Genomic DNA, 24,238 nt, shown 5'->3' with positions numbered 1-24,238 from the left:
GCAGGGGAGCTGGCACCAGACACCCCTGGGTGTGAATCGCGGCTCTGCCACCTCCTGTCATGTGATCATCACGTCAGAATGAACTGCACAGTTGCGGCACCTTACAGTTAAGCTTGGCAGCATTTTGCCCCTAGTGGTACGTCAAATGGTGCATTTTATGATCAGCAGGGTCTTAGATGTGACTCACTATGGCAAAAAGACCTGCCCCATAGGATTAAGGCACCTCTCCAGCCCAGTGCCAAGGCACACAGCAGGTGCAAAATAAAAAAGTGGTTCCTTTTCCTTTTTCTCTCGCCCCCTTCTCAAAACAGAACATAGATGGGGATTTGAGCATCTCCTCTGTAGCGCTGAATAAATCACTTTAGAGTATCAGGAAATGTCTGGTTTTTAGAAGATAAACACCCCCTTAACTCCTCTTGGAAACGGGGAGGCTATTTATAGCAGCTGCAGAGCAGGTGGAACAGGCCACTGGCTCCTTTCTTCCTGGGTAGCAGGTCACTAGGAGCAGGCCTGGTCTACCCCTGGGTCCAGGCCCTCAGTCACTGGTTTCCTGGTGGTGGCTGTACATGGCCCTGGCTGGAGCCCAACGGGGCAGCCAGGAAGGCCAAGTGGCAGGAGAGAGAAGCTGGCTCCCCCAGGCCACTGAGGCCACCAGAGCTGCAACTCAGTCCAGTCATGGGGACATTTGCCTGGAGAACCACAGGCTGGGCATGGCTCCACCCACACCCAGCACATGGGGGTGACCAGACAGCTGGGCACCTGCGGCTGCCCAGATTCTCAAACTCCGATCCTGGCAAACACTGGGGTTCCAACAGCTCCTCAAAAGATTCTGCTGCAGAAATAAAATGTGGGCACATTCCCTAAATTCATTAGGGAAAAGTGACCATTCCGGGGTGCTTGCCATTGCAAGACTGCAGGGGTCTGAAGTTGGGGTCAGGCCAAAAACCATGACCATTCTCAGCTGGAGGGGGGGTGGGCACCAAGACCTCCAGCATCACAGGGGCCCGGACTGGTCTACGCGGCCTGATTTGATGAGGGCCTGGCCCCGCTTGGCTCTGGACCCTCAGACACCCAGGGAGTGCTTGGTACATGAATGTGTAAGTTCTCTGAACGTTTCCTCTCCTTCCCTCCCTCAGCAGATGAACAGACTAGGAACTGCAATAAAAATGATACTTTTTCTTTGCAAGGTGTCTCAGGCTTTTTAGAATGTCGTGCTGGTCCTCGTAAGAGCTCGAGTGGTCAGATTCTAAACTTCCCATAGGAAACTGAAACATAGACAGGCCAAGGGACTTTCCTAAAGGTATAACACAGAACAGGGCAGAGGTGGAGCCCAGAACTGGGGACAAAAAGGCAGGAGCAGGCCTGGGCCAGGTGTGGTCTGGGAGTCTGCAGAGATGGGCAGGGGTGACGGGGTAGTAGGACCAGGGCCTCAGGAAACACCAGCAAGTAGGCCTGGGAAGGGAGAACCACAAGGCCAGCACTTTCAGTTACTGTGCATTATAGTTCACAGACTTATCAGTTAACGTGTCAGTAACCAGCAGAGGAGGATGAACTGAGAATCAGAACAAGGATCAGTTATGAAGTCCTGGTTCCTCCGACTCCTGCCAGGAGGTCACCCTGGAAGTGCCCACAACACCTGGTCAGTGCCAGGCCCAGGGTTCCAACAGGAAACGTGGACAGCTGTCTGCGCTATGAAGTGGCATTTCCAAGTCCAGGCGAGTCACCTGCCTCTAGGATTCTTTCCCTCCCCCAGGAAAAGAGAACCTGCTGCTCCTCTTCTTCTTGGAGGGGGTTACAAAGACTGAAAGCCTCCAGAGACGGGGTGAAGGTGCGATGTGCTTATTATTAGCCTGTCTGCGGGGAAGGGGGGAAGATGACAAGGCCAGAGCGCTCAGCTGCAGCACGCGTCGGGGACTGCGTAAGAAACCAAACAAGTGAACTGTTCTCTGATGTTCTCCACCCGCCTTCCCCTCAAGGAGTGGCTGCTTTGGAGCTGTAAACAATGAGTTATTTTTGCCTCCCCTTAGGAAATCTGAGCGTCTCTTTCCTATACCATCCAAGGGAGCTCTGTTTGGGTTCAGGCTTCATACATTCAAAACCAGCTTCCGTCACAACCCCGGAAAGTGAACGATTTCTAGTCACGCTAACATCTGGGCTCCGGACCGCACATTCCGCAGCGTTCGGTAAGCTCCAGAGCCAGGATACCTGGACACAACCCCACGCGTCCTCCCTCTCTCATTCTCTCACACATTCTCTCCCTAGTCTCTGGCCCCTCCCGCCCCGCCCCTTCTCTCTCACGCACTCAGCCCAACCCAGAAAGAAGCATTGCACAGACAGAAGATGCTGTTTCCCAGCTGAAAGGTCACCAAGGGAAAGGGTGATCTGCCAGGCAGTTCCTGAGCTTGCTCTCGGGATGGCCTTTGGGGGCAAAGCACTTTTGAGCCAGAAGCAAACCTTGCCGGGCTCAGACCCCCGGGGCCTGTTCTCCACGATTGTCACGCCTTGCCCAGCGTCGGAGAGACGGCTGCTGCCCTTGGACTCCCTGGAAGCCATGGTGGTTGCCCGGCCCAGGGGGGCTTCAGAAAGGTGACCTTGCTCCGGCCGAGGCCCGTGGCCAGGCCAAGCTATGGCCTGTAGATCTTAATGACGTCCTTGATGGGCCGCCGACAGATGGGGCAGCAGGCCCGGGCCTGCCGCTTGAGCCGCAGGCCACAGCTGTAGCACAGGCACATGTGTCCACATGTGTAGATGACCGTGTCCACCTCGCCATCGAAGCACACCGTGCACTCGCTGTTCTTGCTGCCTGCTGGCTCCGGTGGGGAGAACACAGGGGACACTGGGGGGCTCAGTGGGGAGCTGGGGGCTGTCACTGCCGAAACAGAGAACAGGACATGTGTTAATATTGCATCTCCCAAGTGGGCTCTGCTGGGCCAACCCCGAGGACGCAGAGCTTCTTGGGGGAACCGGTGGGGCAACAATTGGGGGAGATAGGGATTTTAGTTTACCTTCCAGGTTTTGCACCTTTCTCTACCCTTCTATTGCCCCCCCAAGTGCCAAGATAAAATGCCCCATCACCACCCTTTGGGATGCCCTATCTAGACGTTTCTCCTGCCTCCAGCTGAACATACCACTGAGGGAAAGAGGGGATGCAGGGGAGAGGCAGCCGCCCTGCTCAGCCCTGGGAGGGCCCAGCCGAAGGGGCCAGGCCAGTCGCCAGCCCCTGTTCCTACCAGGGTTTGGATTTCCTTACCCAGGGATGACTCAGATGCCGAGGAGGACTGGTTGACACTGAAGGTCATATCTGAATCACTGTCGTCTTGAGAGCCACTGAGGGACCCTGATGGAGTCGTGGTCCCAGGACTGGACTGCAGGGTACCTGAGATCCAAAGAGACTCCATCAGAGGCAGCGGGAGGTGGGACCTGCCCTGCCAGTCCCTGGCTCTTCACCACTTCGCACCTGAGCTTCTCCATCTGTCTAATGAGAGGACCAGAGCCACCTCCCAGGGTTCTGCTAAGGACTGATGAGGTCACACAAGCATGGCGGACATTTGTCCTCTGCCCTCCCAGCCTCCACTCCCGTTTCTTTCAGGAATAGCACCGGGATATTCTTTTGGGGTACTGCTGCACCCTCCCCCACACGATGCAGGCCTGGCCAATAAGAACTTCCACTCCTTGGTCTCAGTAGTGGTTCAGGGAAGGGACTATAACCCAAATAAGGTCACTGAGGCCCAATTCTGAGACTTCCGCCAGAACTGCTGGGAAAGAAGGGGCTCATTCCACTGGGAGGTAAGCCTGGAGTTGGAGCGGCCACCCTGTGGCAAGGGCCTGCCTGAGTGAAGCCATCACAGAGGCAAGAACTTTGAGAGGAAGAGAGAGATGGGACCCTGATGACATTCTTTCAACACTTAGATCCAGCTATTCCTGAAGCCACCCAATATACTCCCAGACTTTTGAGTTATGTGTACCCATAAATTTCCTTTTTTTGCCTAGGGCACTTTGGGCTTTTGTCTCTTGCAACTACAAGATCCCTGACTACTAGTGTTCAACATGGGTCAGTCTTTTTCCTCAAGCTCACTGTTGGTCCAGGAAATAGACAATAATAGGTTATTTTGCAGGATGGAGATGCCCCTTCCCTTACCCGACTTGAGGATGAATGGACAATGGGTAACTCATCTCAGGCTGAGATGATAACTGTCACTGATGGTGCCTCAAAAACCCAAAAACGAAACCAAAAACCAAAAACAAAACAAAAAACCGAAACGTCCAAACCACCACAGCCGCCACCGGCTCCTCTGCCGTCACTCAGACAGCAAGCGTTTCTGTTGTCTCTGGTTACACGCAGGGTGGTGTCAGGCCCTGCTGAAGGTGTCATATGCACCACATCATTTCATCCTCATGACAACCCCACGATGCAAGTGTTCCTCGCCATCTACACAGACGGAGATGGGGGCTCAGGAGAGTCTCTGATCGAACATCTCCACCTGCTGATCAGCTGTGTGGCTCTGGAACAGCCATTTACTTAATCTCTCTGTGCTGCAGCCCTGTTACCAGATGGGGATAGGGACACCGATTTCATAGGGTTATCAGGAGGATAAAATTTAACGAGATAGCAATGAAATACTGACTGGATGTTATTATTTGGACTTTACTTCTTGAACCACGAAATTGGAGCTGTGCCATCTGGGAAGCCTTCCCTGACCACCACCCTCGATCCACCAAGCAGGGGCGACGCGCCCCTTCTGTGGCAGATGTCACCCGTGGTGCCCTCCATTTGGGTGTCGGTGACCTCCTGTCCAGCACGGTCTGGTCCTGCCCTTTGCTGGCCCTGTCCTGGAGCCCAGGGCCTTGCCCACAGCTTGTGGGCGCTTCCTACCCATTGGGGCGTGAAAACGACGGCAAGAATCATCTCAAAACAGGACCGGTCAAGTCTCCATTTCACTCGATGCCGAGGGCGCTGTTCTCACTTCATCTTTCACGCGTAGTTAAATGTATTTCCCCCTCCCACGCTTGATATGCATCACATAAATTAAAACACCCTAATATGACAAATCATAATCGCACCGGCCATTTACGGACTGCGTGCAGCCTGCCAAGCCCTGGGACCAGCCAGTTACCCATCTGGCCGGTGGTTTACAAATGCGGTCCAGGGAGCACCAAGTGCCCGGGGCAGTTGTCAGAAATGCGCGTTCTCAGGGCGCTCTGCGAGGGCAGGGTGGCGGCGATGGGCGCTCACGGAGGGGACGGCTGGCCTAGGGGGTGGCAGCCGCCAGGGGCGGGGGGGAGGCGGGACTGGCGAGGGGCTGGGGGCGTCGGGTTCGGGGTGGCAGGGTGGCGGGGCACTCACCGAGCAGGCGCAGCTGGCCGGCGGCACCGCCGCGCACGGCGAAGAAGGCCCAGAGCGCCTGCGTGGTGTCCACGCACAGCAGGCGGCCGCGCGGGCGCCCGTTGACGCCCAGGAGCACGTCGCCGCCGGGCCGCAGCGTGAAGCTGAGCACGTCGCCGCCGCTCCTCACGGGCCCGGGCCGCGCCACCACCCAGTACTCCTTGCGGTCGAGCAGCGCGTCGGGGTCGGCGGGCAGCTCGGAGGGCCGCAGCGCGCCCGGGTCGCACGACGTGATGCCGAAGGCCAGCGCGCCGGGCGCCGCCAGCCCCGGGCGGCCCACCTCCACGAACAGGCTCTCGCCGGGCCGCAGGGGCCGCTCGGAGAAGACCAGCGCGCGGCCGCCGTCGGGCCGCGGCGCGCAGGCCACCTTGCGGTCGGCCGACAGGCTCACGTCGGGCCCGCGCGTCGCGTGGAAGCGCAGGTCGGCCTCGAGCAGCGCGGGCGACGACGCGGGCCGCGGGCGGTCGCGGGGCCCGCACGGGATGGCGGCGGCCGCGGCGTCGGCGGGCGGCGGGCCCGGGGCGCGGCCCAGCGCCAGGTGGCCCAGCTTGGCCACCACCTGGCTGTTCTCGAGCTCGTTGTTGTCGAAGTTGGCCGCGTCGTGGCAGCCGGGCGGCAGGCAGGCGCTGAAGCGGGCGTGGCTGAAGCGCGTGGGCGTCAGCGTGTCGGCGAACGTGCTCTCTGCGCGGGACGGAGGGGACCGCGTGGGCGCGGGGGCGTGGCCCGCGGGAGCCCCGCCCCCGCGCCGCCCTCAACTAGGTTAAGCACAATCGATGGCTCACCTGCCACGCTCTTACCTTTGGGGTGGGCAGAGGGGCCCTTCCTCCTTCCTCTTTGCTCTCTCCCTCCTGCCCTTCCTTTTCCTTGTCTCCGTCCTCTTCTTCCACCCCTCCTTCCTTTTCTCTCCACCTTCTCTCTCTTCTTCTTTCCGCCTTTTCTCTCCCTCCCTCTTTCCTGCCTTTTTTCTCCCTCCTCCATTCCCTTTTTCCTGCTTCCTTTTTTCTCCCCCTCCTGTCCTTCCTCCTCCCCTCCCTTACAGGTTTTCATACTTTTGAACATTCAAAGGGCATCTGAAAATCCTTTATTGTCTCCCCAACTGGAACGTAAGTTCCAATAAATAGAGCAAACCTGTATTTGTGGCCTTGTCATGTGACAGGTACTTATAAGCTCCTTTCACATGTTATCTCATTTAATCATCACAACCACCCTGAGGGGTATGTACGGTTACTAGCCATTGAGCTAAGAAAGAGCTGAGGCACAGAGAGGCTGCGGAACGTGACCAAGGCCACACTGCTACTAAGTGGCAAAGCCACAGCTTGAACCCAGGCTGTCTGGCTCCAGAGTCTGGGCTCTTCAACACGTGCTGCCTCTGAAAGGAGGGAGGACCTGGGCCTGTCCTCACTGCTGTGTCCACAGCACAGAGCACAGCCTGGCCCTGGGCAGGTCTCTAAGCATTGAAGAAACAAGGTCTTTACAAGAGATCCACTCATTCTATAACAACGGAAGAGGAAGGGAAACTTCTTAAAAAGTTATGAAAATATTTTTGAGTAATTTTTAGTGCTGTGTGTAAGGCTGGCGGTGGGAATCCCCTCCCCAATAAAAAAAAGAGAAACACTGCTAAAGGCAGATTACTCTCTGCGGTGTCAGGCAAAAGCCTGCCTCAGAGTTACATCCTGTCATGGTTAGCTGAACACCCCAGCCCGGGCTCAACCACATTCTGCTTTCTGTGATCTAGGCACTGGGCCGAAAACAGCACCTGCCACTGTTCCCAGAAAAAGCCCCCTCCACTTATGCCCCTCACTGCATATAAATACCCTTGCCTCAGTCCCAGACGGCTGCGACTTCCCAAGCCTCTTTGCTTTCTCCTGGGCCGGGGAACCTTGCCCAGGTCCCTCCCTTGGGACCCTCACCCTGGAGTGCTCCAATAAAGCCTCTTTGCTTAACCCTTTCAACCTACTCATCTTTCTTTCTCTGGTGCCGACCATCCAACAATCTTACACTGTGAAAAGATGTTCTTGATTCTATATTAGTTGCATAACAAAGCAAAATAAAGATACTGTTTATCCAGGTAGTAGAGATCTTCATACTTTGGTAGATTACTCGTTTATTTTCTGTCTCCCTAGCTAGAATGAGAATCCCTGGAAGGCAGGGTCTATGCCAGTTTGTCCACCACTGTGTTCTCAGAGCTTAGCAGAGTGCTTGACAAACAGCCTTCATTATTAATAGTTTATTGGATGAATGAATGAATGAGGTCTTAGAAGAGACTGCTACACCGAATAACAAATCAGGGAAAGAAACAGTCATTAAAATATTTTGAAGATTTTTTTACTGATAAAAATGTTTTTGTTAACCCATAATAAGTTAACAAGATAGTGTTTCTCAAACTTTTTAAACAGACCCCTCTCTAGCCAAGATTTTGTGAAATGTTATTCTGTAGTTTGTATCACACACACAAATTTCTTCTTTAGTTTTCCAACTATAAAATGAAATCATAATAATGAACGTGCTTTTTCAAACTGTATGCCCCAGGCCCTGTGAGAGTCTGATATACCCGCCTCCACCCCAGACACTTTTCACTTCAACTGGATGTATAGCTTCTCTTGGGAAGTCAGGTCTGCTAACAGGGCCTGAATTCTAGCATGGCCACCGTGCGCTACAGCTTGCCCTCTTACTGAGGTGGTTTGATCTCTCCTTCCCTGTGGCCCCGAGGTGGCCTCTGCACCGGCTCAGCTACTTGCTGGGGCTCTGTGGGCATCTGAGTGTGTGTACTTTGCTTTTGAGGATGCTTCCCCACAGCTTCAGGAAAGAACTGCATTTTCAGTTTGGTTCTTTTAAAATGTGTATGTGTGTGCTTATGTGTCTATATCTGTCCGTATTGTTTTATTTATGTGCATAGGAAATCAAATGCTGGAGAGAAATATAAGAAAATGTTAATGGTAATTATCTCTCAGGGGTGAGACTATGAAGGGCTTTTCTTCAGATTTTTCTGTATTACCCAATTTTCCTACAGTAAACATGTACACTACAAATTTTTATCAGAAAAACATCAGTATTTTTAAAAATCAAGTTTTTAATTAATATTTAATAATATGGGAAAATGTCCTTGATAAAACATTAAATGAACAAAAGAGGATACAAAACTGAACAAATGGTTTGATTCTACCTTTGTTAGAAATGTGCGCATAGGATGCATAGGAAAAATATAAGAAGGAAATACATAAAAAATTTGGGAGTGGTTCTTTCTGGGTGGAAATTTGCTTTTTTATAGTTTTCTGGTTTTCTCATTTTTCTCTAACATATACTAATTTTGTAATCAGAAAAAAAGTATGTACAAAGGTAGAATAAACCAAGCACTTTTTTGAAAAGGCATTTTAGACAAGTGGATGTTTCTGAGGGTCTCGTGGTATAATGCACTCTTCCCAGAGCTCCCTGCCGGCCCACAGTCGCCCCGCCAGGTTAAGTTTAAAGGCGCTGGCCCTGGTTTGCCCTGGGCCTCTGCTAGCTCTGGGCCCTGCTCTTGCCAACACACTCTGCCTTTCCCCCAACCCCTAGTGCTTCTCCTCGCCCCAGCGGCTCACACAGGAACCTGTCCTTCAGGGCAGCATCCTCATTAAGAGCATGGCCTGTGGAGTGGGCAGACTTGGGTTCCAGTCCTGGTTTTGGCCCTTCCTGGCCATGTGACCTTAGGTAAGTCATTTCACCTCCTGAGGCCTCAGCTTCTCGGAGAATGTTAGCGGTAAGCTCCCCTTCCCCACCACGGTGTTACGGAGGTTAAATTACTTTTATGAAGAGTATAACAGAGCATGGCCTTAAGTGCTCAAAACATTAATTATGATCATCATTCCTTTAGCATTTACTCACTAAAATGTATATCGCACTTACCACGTGCCAGGTGCTGCTGGGCACTGGGTGAACGGGGCAACACACAGGTCTGGGTGCTGTGTTCACGGAGCTCCGTTCCAGTGGGACAGACAGACGCTAATGAGGCCATCTTACAGAGAGCTGGCGAGTGCCCCCAAGAGCCACTGTGCACAGGTAAGTGGGGGGTGCTGAGAGGTAAGGTGAGTGACCCAGCTGAGGAGTGACAGAGGTGAGATTCTCTGAGAGTGTATAAAAGGGGACCTGGTCCGAGTGGGGCCTAAGAGTGAGCCAGAAAAGGCCTGTCTGATGGTGGTGAAGGGCTGAGGCCTGGGTGGCCGTGCGAGAGTGGAGTGAGCATTGTAGGCACAGAGGACAGCACGTGTAAAGGCTCCGAGGCGCCGGAAGCTCGGTGTGTTTGCAAGGCTGGGTTACGATGAGTGTGACACTGTGCCTGGTACCTGGCACGTGGCAGCCCCTCAGAAAAGGCTACATGTCCTCACTATCTCTATGCAAGGAGCTTTGTCCCCATTGGACATAGGGCCTGACAGGCCCACGACGGCACAGGGCTGGCCTAGGCTGGACACTCCAGAGTCCACTGCTCAAGGGGCATTTCTCCCGTGGAAAAGCAGCCAGCTATAGGCAGAAATCCAGCAGCGTCAACAGGCCACCAAGGGAGAGTACCGAGACTACCCAGCTTCTACCTGTGGCTGGTCTCCAAGCCCACTCTGGGCCTGATGAAAGTGAACGCAACCATGTTGACCACCTGCCAGCTGCAACCGCGTACACCGGTTATCCCCTTCCATCCTCACCACCATCCTCGGTGCCGCTGTGAAATGGGCACAGTTCACAGAGAACACTGAAGCTCTGAGAGGTGGAGTGAGTTACTCAAAGGTCATATAGCGTAGGAGTGACAGAAATGGGATTCCAACCCAGACTGGGACTCCAGAGCCAGGCCCTTTGACGCTAGCAATACTGCCTCCAAATTCGGCTGTTCTTGTTCAGCTCCCAGAGCTGCCCAGGACATGGGCTCAGCCTCAGCCCAGCAGCCTCCCGGGCGTTTCAGTCTCCATGGGCCTAACATGGGTCCCCTCACCCCCACACCGACTGAGCACTGTCACACAGCCGCAGTCCCCAGGCCAGGCCCGGGGAGGCTGGGACAGATTTCCCGCCCCCTCCCCCCCGGCCCCCATAGGGCTGGAAGTAAAGCAGAATTTATGTCCCAAGAGAAATGATCTTTGTATGAAGATGAAAATGAAGGCAGGGAGAGCCAGAGACAGAAGGACCTATCCACCAGTCACTTCCCTGTCTCTGAAGGGCGGATTTGGGCCACGTATTAGTGGCAGAAATGACAAGACACACTGATGGAATGGATACAGGGCAAGGAAAAGAGATTCAAGAATGACTCCTGGTTTCTGGCCTGATCAACCAAGTGGGTGGTGCCACTTACTGCCAGTGGGGCCGGCTGGGGACCAGGAGGTGAGGGGCTCAGGAGTTCCGTCTGAGTGTGTCAGTGCGGGGTGGCTCTCAGAGCCAGGAGGGGCTTGATGGGCAGAGGCGTCAGGGCTGGGGAGATCGATTTGGGAGCCAGCAGCTTAGAGGTGGGACTCAGAGCCCAGTGACAGGCTCGGAGCATCTGGGGAAAGAGTAAAGAGGAACAGCCTTGCTCTATGACAGTTCGTTGAACTCTACAGCTGTTTTGGACATTTTCCTATATGCATGTTGTATTACTCAGTTTAAGACAGTGAGAAGCAGAATGAGCTGCGGGTGGAACCCTGGGGCTCTCACATTTGGCAGCCATGCCAGGGAGGAGCGGCCAGGGAGGCGGGAAGAAGGTGGGAGCTGGGCAGGTTCGGGAGCCGTGAGGAGCAGCATCCCAGCAGCGGGCAGGGGTCACCTGGGCTGAAAGTGAGAGGCTGAGTAGGTGGGGGCTCGGGGTCTGACAGGCTGAAGGTCAGTGCTGGGTGGGACCCAGCCTCAGGGGATGAGCTTCGGGGGGAAAGGAGAGGGTGTGTGTTGCAGACAGCGCTTGAGACAGACCTGCACTGAGGGAGGGCAGAGAGGTAGGACCGTGGCCGGGGCTGGTCAAGGGCGTTCCTAAAAGACAGATGCCACGGGAGCGCTTTTATGTGATTGTGGGAATGATTCGACGGAGACTGAGAAGTGGACAAATGACAGGAGCCGTGTCCATGAAGAGGAGGGAGGTGACGGGGCAGAGCTCTCATCTGTGGGCACAGGAGGCAGGCTGAGGAGGTGGCACCAAGGGAGGGGGTTGGGGATGGAGGAGAGAGGACAGGGACTGTCTGCCTGGGCATGACAGGTAGGACACGGGTCTGTGGACCACCAAGCCAGTGCTTTTCCAGATGCTGCCCTTCTGCCAACCAAAGAAGGCTGGACTGGGGGAGACAGACCCTGGCCAGCCCTGGCTGTGACCTCAGTTTCCCCACCTGCAAACTAGGGACCCTCACCCTCCCTTACTGGTCTGTGGGGTTAAGTTGGGCAGAATGATGCAATCACAACGTGCCTGGCACCGCGCCCAGCACAGCACAGGCCTTCAGGACCCCTTAGTGGGTCAGGCCGGCAGTCACCGGCAGGGGTCCTGCTCCAGACTGGGAAAGGACAACTCTACAGGCCACCCTGCCAAGCAAACGCTTTGCTGTTGGGGCGGGGAGCTGGGAGCTGGCCTGGCCTGTTTGGAAAGAAAGCATCAACTACAAAAGCCAGTTACCCTGCGCTGCTCCCCACTGGGGCTCTGCATGAAGCTGGCTGCAGCTGCTCCTCCCTGCCTGATGCGGGTGCTCACAGGTCACACACTGTCGCACCCCCTGAGTTCTGGATGTGAATCCTCCCTCCGCCATGGCCACTGATCAGCTGGGAGACCTTGGGCAAGTCCCTGCCCCTCTCTGGGCCTCAGTTTCCTCACCCGCAGCCTGGAGTGGTGAACTCAGACCTCCGAGCCCTGTATTTAGATCTGCCTGTATTTAAAACCATATAAAGTTATGGCTGCTTAGTTTCTTATTTTTATTATAATTTTTCTTTCCTGACTTATAAATCATTGTTAACTTGGGAAGGAGAAAAAAAAAAGAAAGAAAAATCACCCATTAATCCCTTTACTCAGATGTAACCAGTGTCACTTGCTTTTCCCCTGGGAAGGAAACAAATGTTTATTGAGCCTCAATCACAAGCCAGCAATTTCTCCTCCATTATCTCACATGACCTTCGGAAAGGAAAGTAACTTTATTGCTCTTGCTGGCTGTAAAAGCAATACAAGCTCTTTACATATATATTTTTAAAAATGGTAGCTCACAGATATAAAGAAGGTAGTGAAATTCACCCATCTCATTACTCAAACATGGAATTCCTTCTAATTTTAATTACCCCTTTTATATATTTTTGTGAACATTTTTGCTGTAGTACCTGTGCCAGGTACTTCCCATTAATTATCAAATCTCAGGAATAACCTGCACATAAGGAAACTGAGGCTGTCTGCCTGCTGTACTGATGTTCCAGCAGACTTTGCCTCTCCCTCCCTGGAACATTCTAGGTGTTCAGTAAGGGTTTGCTGATTAAGAGAATGTGGGAGAAGTGTCCGTGCCTCCTCACAGATTTTTTTCAGTCTCATTAAGTCATCAAAGGCTGCTTCCAATTTGTATTTTTAAAAAATCCTGATCTACTTGTGCTGATTACGGAGTGGCTGTGATTTCTTGGCTGTTACCCAAAGACACGGGGCTGTGACTGAACAGGTGAATGAGGCGGGATTGCTTCCCTGCTCCATAGGAATTAAGCCTCCCAAAGAGTGACGGGAGACCTAGGAGGTTTTAGAAATCTGCATTTCATGGAAGTAAAATATCAAAACATTTCATGAAAAAGAGCATGAGGGGACACGGTTAAAATGCCCAAGTAAAGCCCCAGCTTGAAGGGTGGGCAGCTATTCACAATCTGGTCTGTCTAAGCCTGGTATTTGGACATGTGCTCCAGCCCACTTGCAAACAGGGAGAGATTCTTATTTCTCAGCTGTTATTTCTTGAGTGTCTGCTCTGTGCCAGGTCTTGTGCTGGATTCTTTTCACATATCATCTCATGTAAGCCTGCCAACGATCTTATAAGGTGGGTGCTATCATGAACCCATTTTACAGATGAAAAAACTGCAACACAGAAAGGTTCAGTTCCCTGGCCACAGCCACACAGCTGGCAAGTGGCAAGCCAGGTCTATAGCAGAGGTCCGTGAGATCCACCTCTCTGCCTTCCTACGCCTGGGGCTGGGGGCATAGCTCGAATGCATGACTCTTCGTCCTTGCCCAATGGCAGGGTGGTGATTGGGGGCATGCAGGAGAGCAAGGAGCCCAGGCCAGGGCTTTCCCACAAGATGCAGGACTGAAAAACCAGAAACAGCCCAAACATTCAAATATGCAAATTGCAGTAATCCGTATCACGGACTACTACTCAGCGGTAAACAGAATAAACCACTGATACACACAGCAACGATGTGGATGAATCTCAAAAAAATATCATGCTGAAAGAAGCCAGACACGAATGCATAGATACTGTCTGATCCCATTTATATAAGGTTCAAAACCAGGCAAAACTAACCTAATCTATGGTGGAAAATCAGAACAGCGGCTACCTCTGAGGCCGTGGGGAGTTGCCTCAGAAGAGGAAGGCAGAGATTTTCTGGGGTTACGGACAGGTGCCTGAATCTGCCCAAACCCACCAACCTTTAGACCTACGCATTTCATCACAGGGAATTACATTGAGAGCTGTGTCCAGACACCCTGAGAAACGTGCTGTCCCTTTACTCCCCCATAAATTGAGGCTGGGCTGGCTCAGGTGCTATCTGTAGGTTCAAGGGCGGAGGGCTCCAGCAGACAGCAGATCTGTGGTCGCCACGGGCAGGGAGGAGGGGACGACAGGTAGCGGCTGCTTAATGGGTAGGGGTTTCCCTTTGGGATGATGAAATGTTTTAGAACTAAAGGTGATGGCTGTCAGCTGTATACCACCCAGGTGTATACTTTAAAATGGTTACTTTTCTGTTATGTGAATTTTACCTCAATTTTTAAAAAAGTAAAAAAAAAAAGTCTCACCACGAGGGCAGCAGACTTCTACGCTCACAAGTGCTGGGCATCAGGATTTCAGCAGCAGTGGCTGCCGCCCCTGTGAGGACTGGTTCCACTCGCCTGCCTCCCAGGACCCTGAGGCCATTACCAGTGGGCCATTTTTTGTTGTTGTTTTTTTTTTTAGTTTTATTTTTTTTAAGGGGTGAGGGGTTGTAAGGAGGGGTGTTCAGTTGCCTTGTTGTTTTTGTTGAAACAGAGTCTCCCTCTGTCACCCTGGGTAGAGTGCAGTGGCATCATTGTAGCTCACTGCAACCTCCAACTCCTGGGCTCTAAGTGATCCTTCTGCTTCAGCCTCCCGGGTAGCTGGGACTACAGGTGTGCACTGAAATGCCCGGCTGGGTTTTTTTTCTTTCTTTCTTCTTAGTAGACATGGGGGTCTCACTCTTGCTCAGGGTAGTCTCGAACCCCTGAGCTCAAGCGATCCTCCTGCCTTGGCCTCCCAGAGTGCTAGGATTACAGGCGTGAGCCACTGTGCCTGGCCTGTTTTGTTTTTTTTTTTGAGAAGGATCTTGCTCTGTTGCCCAGGCTGGAGTGCAGTGGTGCAATCATAGCTCACTGCAGCCTCAAACTCCTGGCCCCAAGTGATGATCCTCCCTCCCCGGCCTCCCAAAGTGCTGGGATTACAGGCGCAAGCCACCGCACCCAGCCTGGGGTTTGATACATCTCACTGCTCACTGCCTGCAGGTACTCACAGGTGTGATCAGAGGCTACTTTCTACTGCTGAGTAAATGAACGACTCAGTGTGCAAGTGGAAGTGTGAGTAAATGGAGTGAAGGAGCGAGCAAATGAATAAATGCCCGTGCAGATGAATTAATGAATGAATAACAGAGCAAATACACAAGGAAGAGAAGGGGAATCAGTGAGTGAGTGAACCTGGGCCAGTTCGATCCGGGTGGGTTCCCGTCCTGGTTTTGTGACGCTAACCATCTAGCCTCTCCATGCCTCAGTGTTCTCTTCTGTAAACCGGGTCGGCCGGTGGTTGTGACACATAAATGAGTTAAGATGCTTAAAGTGCTTAGCACGCGCCTGGCCAAGCGCGGCCACCGTCAGTGGCTGTGAATACTAAAGAAAAGCCCATCCTGCAGGCGGGGCGCCTCTGCCCGGTCCCGAGCAGGGCCCCGCGACCTACCGAGGAGCTGCACCTCGTCGGTGATGCCGTAGACGTCGATGAGCGCCCAGAGCGGGCCGCCCACGGCCACGCCGCAGTGGAAGAGCACGGGCTCGCCGTCGTTGACGCTGTAGAAGACGCGGCCGTGGCGGTCCGCCCAGTAGGCCAGCACGGTGTCGCGCAGCGCCAGGTTCTCGGGCAGCGCCTTGGCCCAGTAGCCGGGCCGCGTCACCAGGTCGGGGCAGGCGTACTTGGGGATGTCCTGGGCGCTCATGAGCGACGGGTCGTGCGCCGTGAAGCCGAAGCGCAGCGCGCCGCTCCAGCCCGGGCGCACGGCCACCAGGCGCAGCCGCACCTGCTCGTACAGCCGGATGGGCCGCTGCGTGAACGTGACGCCGTTGCAGAAGCTGTTGCGCCGTGTGGCCCGGCGCGAGTGGCCGTCCAGCCGCACGTTCTTGCCCTTGGCCTGCGTGTGGAAGCGCGGCGCCTCGCCCAGGACCTGGCGCCGCTCCGGGCCGGGGCCGCAGCACGGCCGGGTGGCCAGCAGGCGCGCCGGCGGGCTCGAGTCTGCGGGAGAGACAGGCAGGACGGTTAGGCCCCGATTGGTCTTTTAATAAAGTCATTTTCATTTTACATTCTCTTTTAATTAGAACGGTAAATGATAAACTTGAGAAGGTTCCAGGCTAGACCAAAGCCACGGCAAAATCACTATGCCGATTTCACAGATGAGCAAACCAAGGCGGGGGGTGTGTGTGTGTGTGTGTGTGTGTGTGTGAGATGAAGCACCAGAGGTGTTTCAGTGTCAGATGGCCCAACACCAATGAAATTGTCTCAACAGCCAGCAGGGGTCAAATGACTTCTCCATCGCCATCAAACCCCTCCAAATCTGGAAGGGCCTCCCCAGGCCACCTCTGGGCTGCAGAGTCCCTCCAAAGGCAACAGGGCCCATGGGTTCTTGGGGGTGGTGGTGAAGGTCTTTGGCTGCTGTTTTCTGTGCAAGTTGTGTTCAAAAGCAAGGCAGTAAGGCAATAGAAACAGCATTCTCTTGGGATCCCCAGGGTAGCCTGAATCCCAGCTCTCCGGCAATTCTTGGCTAGGTGATATGGGATGGAATCTGTCATTTCTCTAGCTTGTTTTCTTGCCTGTAAAATGGAGACATTACTTACACAGCTCCTAAATGGTTATGTGGATGAAGTCCCTAGATTAATACCTGGCACAAAGTATATGCATAACAGGCCACTCATAAGATATTACTGAGGTTCCAAGGCAAATCCAAGCCAGGATTCTGTGACCCACAGAAAACGAAGGTATTCCTTATGAGCAAGGTTGGCTTTTCTAGAATGTACACTTTGGGGGTTCATTTCTAAGGAAATTCTGCTCTGAAAGACCTCGGGAATCCATGGGTGGTCTTTCAAAGGATCTGGCCACGGGTCACAAACCCAGGTGGGCCAATGAGTGGGAGTCATCATCTTGCCCCTGCCTTTCCTCCTCCCATCCCCGGGCCGTTCTTGGGAGGCTCTGGCAGCCTGGGAGGCAGCAAGGTGGGTGACGACTGCAGGAGCCTCTGCTGCTAGTTCACAACAGTGGCTGAATACAATTTTCATGGCAAATTCTCATAAATGGCAGGCACCCGAGGCCCACAGTGGGAAAAATGGTGGCCCCAGGCAATGAGGGACCACTCCTCCCACACCCAGCCACAGGGTGCACTGTGCTCTGGGCACATCAGTGGGTGGAGGTGGGAAGTTCAATTAATATGAGGCTGACGGGACCCAGGGCAGGACAAAATGAAGAGGGAGAGGCAATGAGGAGGCAGATAAGCCACGGCGCCCCTCCCAGCCCCAGGAGAAGGAAGCCCCACTCGCCAAGGCAGGAAGTCGTGCAGGGAAGCCGTAGGCCCCGCTCCCAGCAGAAACCACTGAGCCACAGAAGACAAAACACATTACAGAGAACAACGCAGCCAAGGAAGGCAAGCAGACGGAGGTGTTCTTAGGTGTTCTGGGGAGGGGCTCTCTGACGGGTGACTTTTGAGCAGAGACCTGAAGGAGGTGACTGGAGTGAACCATGAGGGTGCTTGTGGGAGGATCATTCCAGGCAGTGGGTACAGCAAGTGCAAAGGCCCTGAGGTGGGACTGTGCTGGTGTGGCTGAGAAATGACAAGGAAGCCAGCACAGCCAGATGGTGTAAGCATGTGGGGGTGTGGAAGGAAATAAGATTGGGGGTGGGGAGACGAGCCTATAGTAGTTGTTTTTTCTTCAACCATTTTACTCCGACTGCGCTGAGCCCTTACTGAAGGTTTACAGCAGAGAAGCGGTAGGACTGCTCAGGCCACTGGGGGAGGGGGTGCGCTGCTGGGGTGGGCAAGGAAGCTGGCGGCTCCAGCAACGCCACTGGGTTATTCCAGGGCAGAGACGACGGTGGATCAGATGGGGAGTACCAGTAAAGGTGGTGAGAGGGGTCAGATTCTGGATATGATTTAAAGGTAGTAGAGATTTGGAGGCTTTAATTTGTCTTTACAGAAAGAAAAAACATTCAGTATACTTGCTTTGGGTGTTTAAACTATAATCAATAGATAAAACAAATCTTAAAAGACCCATTGGTTCTATAACAGACACGTGGAGGGGACGCAGGGCAGTGGTAAGGAAGGGCAGGGAGCTATCACACGTGGGGCCCGGAGGGCAGGCGCTTGTCCATGTCAGCTTTGGTTGCCCTGTGCCCAGCACAGTCCTGGCACAACCAGGCACTTGAGAAATACCAGCTGCTGCCTGTGTTACAGCTAGAACTGGAGCAGGCCTCAGAGACCATCTCCTCCAACAAGCCCATTTTACAGATGGGGAAACGGCTGGACAGAGGGAGTCCAGGCTCAAGGTCAGTCAGGGTCAGGGCAGGAACCCCTTTCTTGGGCTCTTCTGGCCAGGCTACCTCTGATGCAGGGAGGCAGGATGTCAGAGGTCACTTTTGCCCAAGAAGGGTAAAGGCCCTGGAGGGGCCACCCAAGCATCCCCTCCCCTGGCCTTAGGCCACCAGGAAGGACCCCACTTTTCTATACTTCCCACCACTGTCACGCAGACACCTGCTGCTTCTGCCCGCTCAGCATCCATCCCTCTTTCCCTCTTTTTCTGGTTATCACGTCCCAGTTTTCCTTGGGAGAGCCTGCTTTTCCCCAGCCAGTGGATTGACCTCCAAGTCTAGAAATTGGAGTGTGTCCCAAGCCTAGCCACTCAGATATTGCAGACTTCTCAGCTAGAAGCACGTTTTTTTGTTTTGTTTTGTTTTGTTTTGTTTTGTTTTGTTTTGAGACAGGGTCTCATTCCGGCTAGAGTGCAATGGTGTCATCCTGGCTAGAGCTCAGTGGTGTCATCATAGTTCACTGCAACCTCAAACTCCTGGGCTCAAGTGATCCTCCTGCCTCAGCCTCCCGAGAAGCTGGGACTACAGGCGCGCACCACCATGCCTGGCTAATTTTTTCTATTTTTGTAAAGACATGGTCTCTCTCTTGCTCAGGCTGGTCTCAAATGCCTGGCCTCAGGTAATCCTCCTGCCTTGGCCTCCCAGAGTGCTAGGAGTATAGATGTGAGCCACTGCACCTGGCCCCTCTTTTGCTTTTAAGCCAGGTTGAGCTGGGGTTTTCATACTTGCAACCAAAAATGTCCTGACTGGTAGAATCACCACGCATTCAGACACTTCCTCTGGGCTGGTTGTTTGCCACGCATTTCCTCATTTAATCCTCACAATATCCCCATGAGGTAAAGACTACTGTTATCCATCCCATTATGGATGAAGAAATGGAGTTTCAGAGAGGTCAAGTCACCTGCCCAAAGTCACACAGCGGGTTTAGCTAACGACAGTGCTGGGATTAAAACCAAGTTCGTGTGATCTCCAGATCTGTTTTTTTAACCATTTTACCATAGTCTCTCTGTCTTTTAGGAACAAACACAGGATGGATAGAAGGGCTGGGCCACAGGCCCCTGATGTAGGAGAGGGAGGCAAGAGGCTGCCCCTGACTCCTAAGCCCCTGGGCAGGCCTGCTGGGCACGGACTGGGACAGGAGGCCAGCAGACAAAATGTTCACCCCGCTGCTCGCTCAGTCATTCACTCACTCATCCTTCGTGCAGGTCACACACATCCTGCCCTCATGGAGAGCTGAGCCTCTCTGCATCAGACACGCAGCCAAACACACGAGGACAACAGGCGTGATAAAGACCACCTAGGCAACAGCACTGGGGGCTGCCAGGGCCTGGAGGAAGGCCCAGACTCAGACAGGGGCTGGAGCAGTGGTGATGCCAACGAGCCAGGCCTGGGGGGCGGAGAGGGAGGAGCGAGGGGAATGCTAGGGGCAGGGGCGAGGGGACACTGGAGTCGGTGGGAGGGTGAAGTATTATAACATGGCCGGCACGGAGATGGTGTGTGAAGTTGGGCAGCCACTGTCTTGCAGGGGTGAGGGGGGAGGGTGCTGCAAAGGTCAGAAGAACCAGATGGGGAGGCCCCGAATGCCAACCTAAGAGGCACAAACGGCATGGCATAGGCAAGAGGGAGCTACGACAGGGTTTCCAGCAGAGCAAGGCCACGGCCAGGCCTGTTAGGGACGGGCCTCCAAGGAGGCGAGGTGGTGGCCGCAGAGCCAGGCTGCAGGCCACCTCGGGAGCCACAGGGAGAAAGGAGGGCCGGCTGGAGAGCTGGTCCAGAAGGACAAACCCCAGATTGGGGGGTGGGTGTGGGGGAAACGCCGCTGCGGTATGAACCATCAGCAGAGGCAGCCGGGGACAGCAGCAGCCTGTGTTCTCCACGCACGCGGCGGCCTTGCACACAGCACTCAACGTCGGGCCGCAGCTTCTGCCAGTGCCCGACAGGCCAAGGCCCCTCCAGCTGGCGAATCCCCGGGAGACATTAAATATGACCACAGATCAAAAGCCCTTCTGAGCGCCGACATCCACGGCCACCCTTATTTGATTATTTTTATCTCCCCTCCCCATCCCTGTTGTGTTTTCCAACCGTATCTCTCAATCAGAGAGTTTCTTTGCAAAATGGCTCGGGAATCCTCAGCAGATGTTCTCTAAGAGGGGCCTGGAGGTTTCGAGGAACACTGGAGAGGGGAGAAATACTGCCTCGTTACTCTGAGGGGACGTTTCCTGCAAAACCAACTATATGTTAGGATAAAATGCAGCCAAGTAACCAGCTACGTTTACATATTTGTTTCATCTTGATTATATGATTTGACTTCCTTCAGGGAATGAGGGATAAACACTCATTCCCCCCACCCCAGAGGCCAGAGCCCTGATGAGAGATAAAGAAAACCAGAGTGAAAAAGTTTGAGAGGATGTGTTATTTACACAAATTGAAGATGCTTAAAATAAAAGAACAATAAGCAATCTCCAAATTGTACACCAACATCTGCTTTTAGCTCGGTTCAGGGAAAGTGGTTCCTCCAAGGAACAGAGGATTGTGGAGGTGGGTTCAAAGGGCTTTGCAGATCATCCTAGTTTGGAGATGTTGCTGGAAACCCTGAACTTAATCATTTGAATTGCTGCAACAAAAACAACGGCCACATTGCAGCAAGACTGGGAAAGAGGAGAAAATCCATGCCCTGCCGTACCTCCCCACCGTCACATCCTAGTGCGACCTGCATTCTGCGTAGTTCCAGTACTGATCTCCCGTGAGAGCCGCGGGTTGTGCCCTCCATACGCCACGCCCTGTGCTGCGTGTTTTCCAATATTTTTGATGTGTGATTGCAGCTAATTCTGAAAACCAATCTTCACCTACAGGATCCGTCTCCATTTTCCAAGAGTGCACACCCAATTTTGCACCCTGCCTTTTCTTCCCCAACTCAACATTACATGAAAAGCATTTCCCCACATCGCTCCCATGCCTTCACTGTGCTTGTTTCAGAGCTGCAGAATATTCCATCAAGGGCCCAAATGTCCCCCACGTTCTTCTCCTGGTGATCACGGCTCAGTCTGCCAGCACAGAAGTCCTCACTCTGCTGCTGGCACCAGGACCAGATTCAAATGGACACCCCATCACAGGTGAAAAAACAAGCAAACAAACCTTCTGCTGGGAAGAGGCCCCCAAACCACACCAGGGACCAAACCCCTGGCCTCTCATGAAAGACAAGGAGGCAACGCCCCAACTCTGAATGTGTGGGCAGAGACTCTGGGGGGTGGCGGCTGTGGAGGGTTGGGGACGAGGGCCACTGCCCAGCCTGGGGCAAGTCTTTCTGGACTGCTCCCTTTCTGGGCAGCTCCTTGGTTTATTTCACAGCTCTGGTTGAAAGCCTGTGCTTTGCTATGCTTAATCTGAAGGCCTTTGAGCAAGTCACTGCAGCTCCCAACGGTGTAGTACTGCCACCTGCAAATGGTGTGACCTCAGACCCCGTCTCAGGCTGCTGGTAGGCGATGAGAGCACAGAGAGGTCCCAGCAGACATCTTGGAACCTAGTAGGTGCACAATAAATGGCCATTCTCTTCCCCATGAGGAACATCAAGTTTGACCGCTGGGGAAGTCCCTGACCTCCACCTGGGGCCTCCTCCTACATCAGGGGTCTATGACTCAGGTCTTCTATCCATCCCAAAAGGCAAAGAGATTACGGTAAAATGGTTAAAAAGACAGGTCTGGAGATTACACTGTGTTTTTTACTTCTAAATCACAATTTGATAGGTGGTTAAAAAGAGCACAGGCTTGGTGTCAGACTGACCTGGGTTTGAATTCTGGTTTTGTCATTTATTGGCTGTGTGATCCTGGGATCCATGCTTAACTTCTCTGTTTCTCCCTCCCCCTACCAGACCTAGAAAACTAGTAAAAGTCATCTCACCCTGCAAGATTGTTGTGATGATGACACAGGCAACTCATCAGACACAGTGCGTAGGCATACAGTAGGTGCTCATTAAACATTCTGGTCTCTTCCTTTAATCATTTCATTTAGTTCCTTTGGCTAGGAAAGGTTTGTTCCTGGGTCAGAGACACCTACCTGTGGCAGCTGGGGAAATATATTCCGAAATGTTTGTCCCGTGGAGGGCTCATGACCTAGGCCAGGAAAAACCTCTTATAAACCCTGGGGTTGCTTCGCTTGATGTCCAAGGACAGAGGCCTATTTTTAAGTAATCCCAGCAACAACCCAAATGTACTCTGTGCCATCCCCTGAATGATCCTCACTCATGTCCTTATGGCCCTTCCTTTGATCTAAAAGGAGTCCAAGGAAATGGCAGTAACCGCCAGGGGGATGGCAGGAAGCAACAGCTCCACTGCTCTGGCCCTGAGATGCCACGTCCCATGTGTTGGCACTCAGCAGATTCCTCTCCACCAGCACAGGGGATGGCCAATTGGGAGAATGGTCTATTCTACCCCCTCCTTTGAACAAGAGGATTTCACTGGAGTTTTACTGAGCCCCTACTATATGCTGGCACATGCCTTTTTTTTATTTGGTTTAATCTTCAGGACAACCCTGCAGAGTAGGTTTTACAATTTTTATTTTCCAGATGAGGAAACCGAGGGCCTCAGAGGACCAGGCTCACGTCCTTTCTTCCACCCCACCTCTTTCTCAAGGCAGCTGCCATAACCTTTGGATTGGGGTAGGTGGTCATGGATCTTGTTAAGAGCAATAAAAGCTGTAGAGGTCTTTCTCCCCAGAAACATACCCACAACCCATGCACACAATTTGACAGTCAAAGTTCAGGGGCCTCCTAGACCCTTATAACACCCATCCTTGGATTGTGGACCTTCACTGAGAAATCTCTGGTTCAAGCGACGTTTGCCCAAGTCCAAAATGCAAACCAACACTGTAGGCAGTAGGAAGTAACACGGTGTGTGCGTGTGTGTGTGCGCGCGTGTGTACTGCTTTAGAGAGACGAAAAGGCAAGGCTGGTGTGTGGCAAGGCTTCCCGCCACACCAAGAGGGGAAAGGCTATTGGTCTCCTTTGGCAAGAGTGTGCCTTTTCCATTGGCCGGTTTAAAAATGGGCTAGAAAAAAAAAAAAACCAACCCTTCCTCACCTTTGCCAAATGGGGCAGTGACAGGCACCCAGGAGACAGAAGCCAGCTTACTGGGACTTTGTTCTCTGTTTCAGAAGCCTGGTCGGCCACCCAGGATGGAAACCACCACCCTGCTCCCCCCTACTTTGCTTTGCAAACAAAACCCATGCACAGCTGCAAGGACACCCCGAGCTGGAGGTCACAGGATGCTGCTTGGAGGGAGAAAAGCCCACTCCACCCAGGCCTAAGTGGCAGCCCTCGTAGCTAGAGTGGGCTCTGATGCGAGAGTTCCCGGGGGGTGAGGTCATCCCGACACCTCCCCCCCGGCCCCCACACCCCGCCCAAAGCATGTTCAGCCAGAGCTGGGATTTCCATGCTGGCTCCAACCCTGTGATGGGCCCCTTGACCGAGGTCTCTTCTTGATAAAGGGACCCAGGAAACTCCAACTTCAGAGGCGCCGGCTCCCCGGGTTAGGGCTCACTGCAGTGAGGGGTGGGAGGATGTGCCCTCATTCCTTCTCAAGTGCATCACTTCCTCCTCCATCTGACATTTGCAGAGCATCACTCTGTGCCAGGGGCTGCGCTGGCTGCAGGGGACCATGCCCTGACAGGCCACACACCGTCCCCGCCCCCTTGAGCGGACAGACCCGTGACTGCACAGGGTGGCTGGCATGAGGGCTGGGGTAATGGGGGCAGCTTTGCAGGGGAGCCCCTCTGCAGACTGAGGAAGGAGGGCCGGGAGGGTGGTAAAGGATGGGAAGTGTGTTTCAGGCGGAAGGAACAGCACCAGCAAAGGCCTGGAGGTGAGAATAAGCGA

At 53.4% G+C, this 24,238-nt stretch overlaps 1 protein-coding gene across 2 annotated transcripts in view; it reads right to left on the bottom strand.

Moving 5' to 3' along the window:
• Window positions 1–2,292: 2,292 nt before the first annotated feature.
• The window catches only part of NEURL1B (neuralized E3 ubiquitin protein ligase 1B), a 34,145-nt gene continuing 12,199 nt past the window's right edge, over window positions 2,293–24,238 (bottom strand). The window contains exons 2-5 of one of the 2 annotated variants that reach the window (XM_045551157.1): window positions 15,484–16,029; window positions 5,345–6,064; window positions 3,251–3,376; window positions 2,293–2,869 (exon numbers count right to left, since the gene is read on the bottom strand). In XM_045551157.1, the coding sequence (XP_045407113.1) occupies window positions 2,625–2,869; window positions 3,251–3,376; window positions 5,345–6,064; window positions 15,484–16,029 (1,637 nt within the window). In that variant the 3' untranslated portion in view covers window positions 2,293–2,624. The remainder of the gene's footprint in view (window positions 2,870–3,250; window positions 3,377–5,344; window positions 6,065–15,483; window positions 16,030–24,238) is intronic. The other variant, XM_045551158.1, reaches the window with a different exon arrangement.

This window comes from Lemur catta, chromosome 5 (genome assembly GCF_020740605.2).
Source record: "Lemur catta isolate mLemCat1 chromosome 5, mLemCat1.pri, whole genome shotgun sequence".
NCBI lineage: Eukaryota > Metazoa > Chordata > Mammalia > Primates > Lemuridae > Lemur > Lemur catta.
Note: the sequence above shows the minus strand (reverse complement) of the source record. Positions and strands in the feature narration are given on the sequence as shown.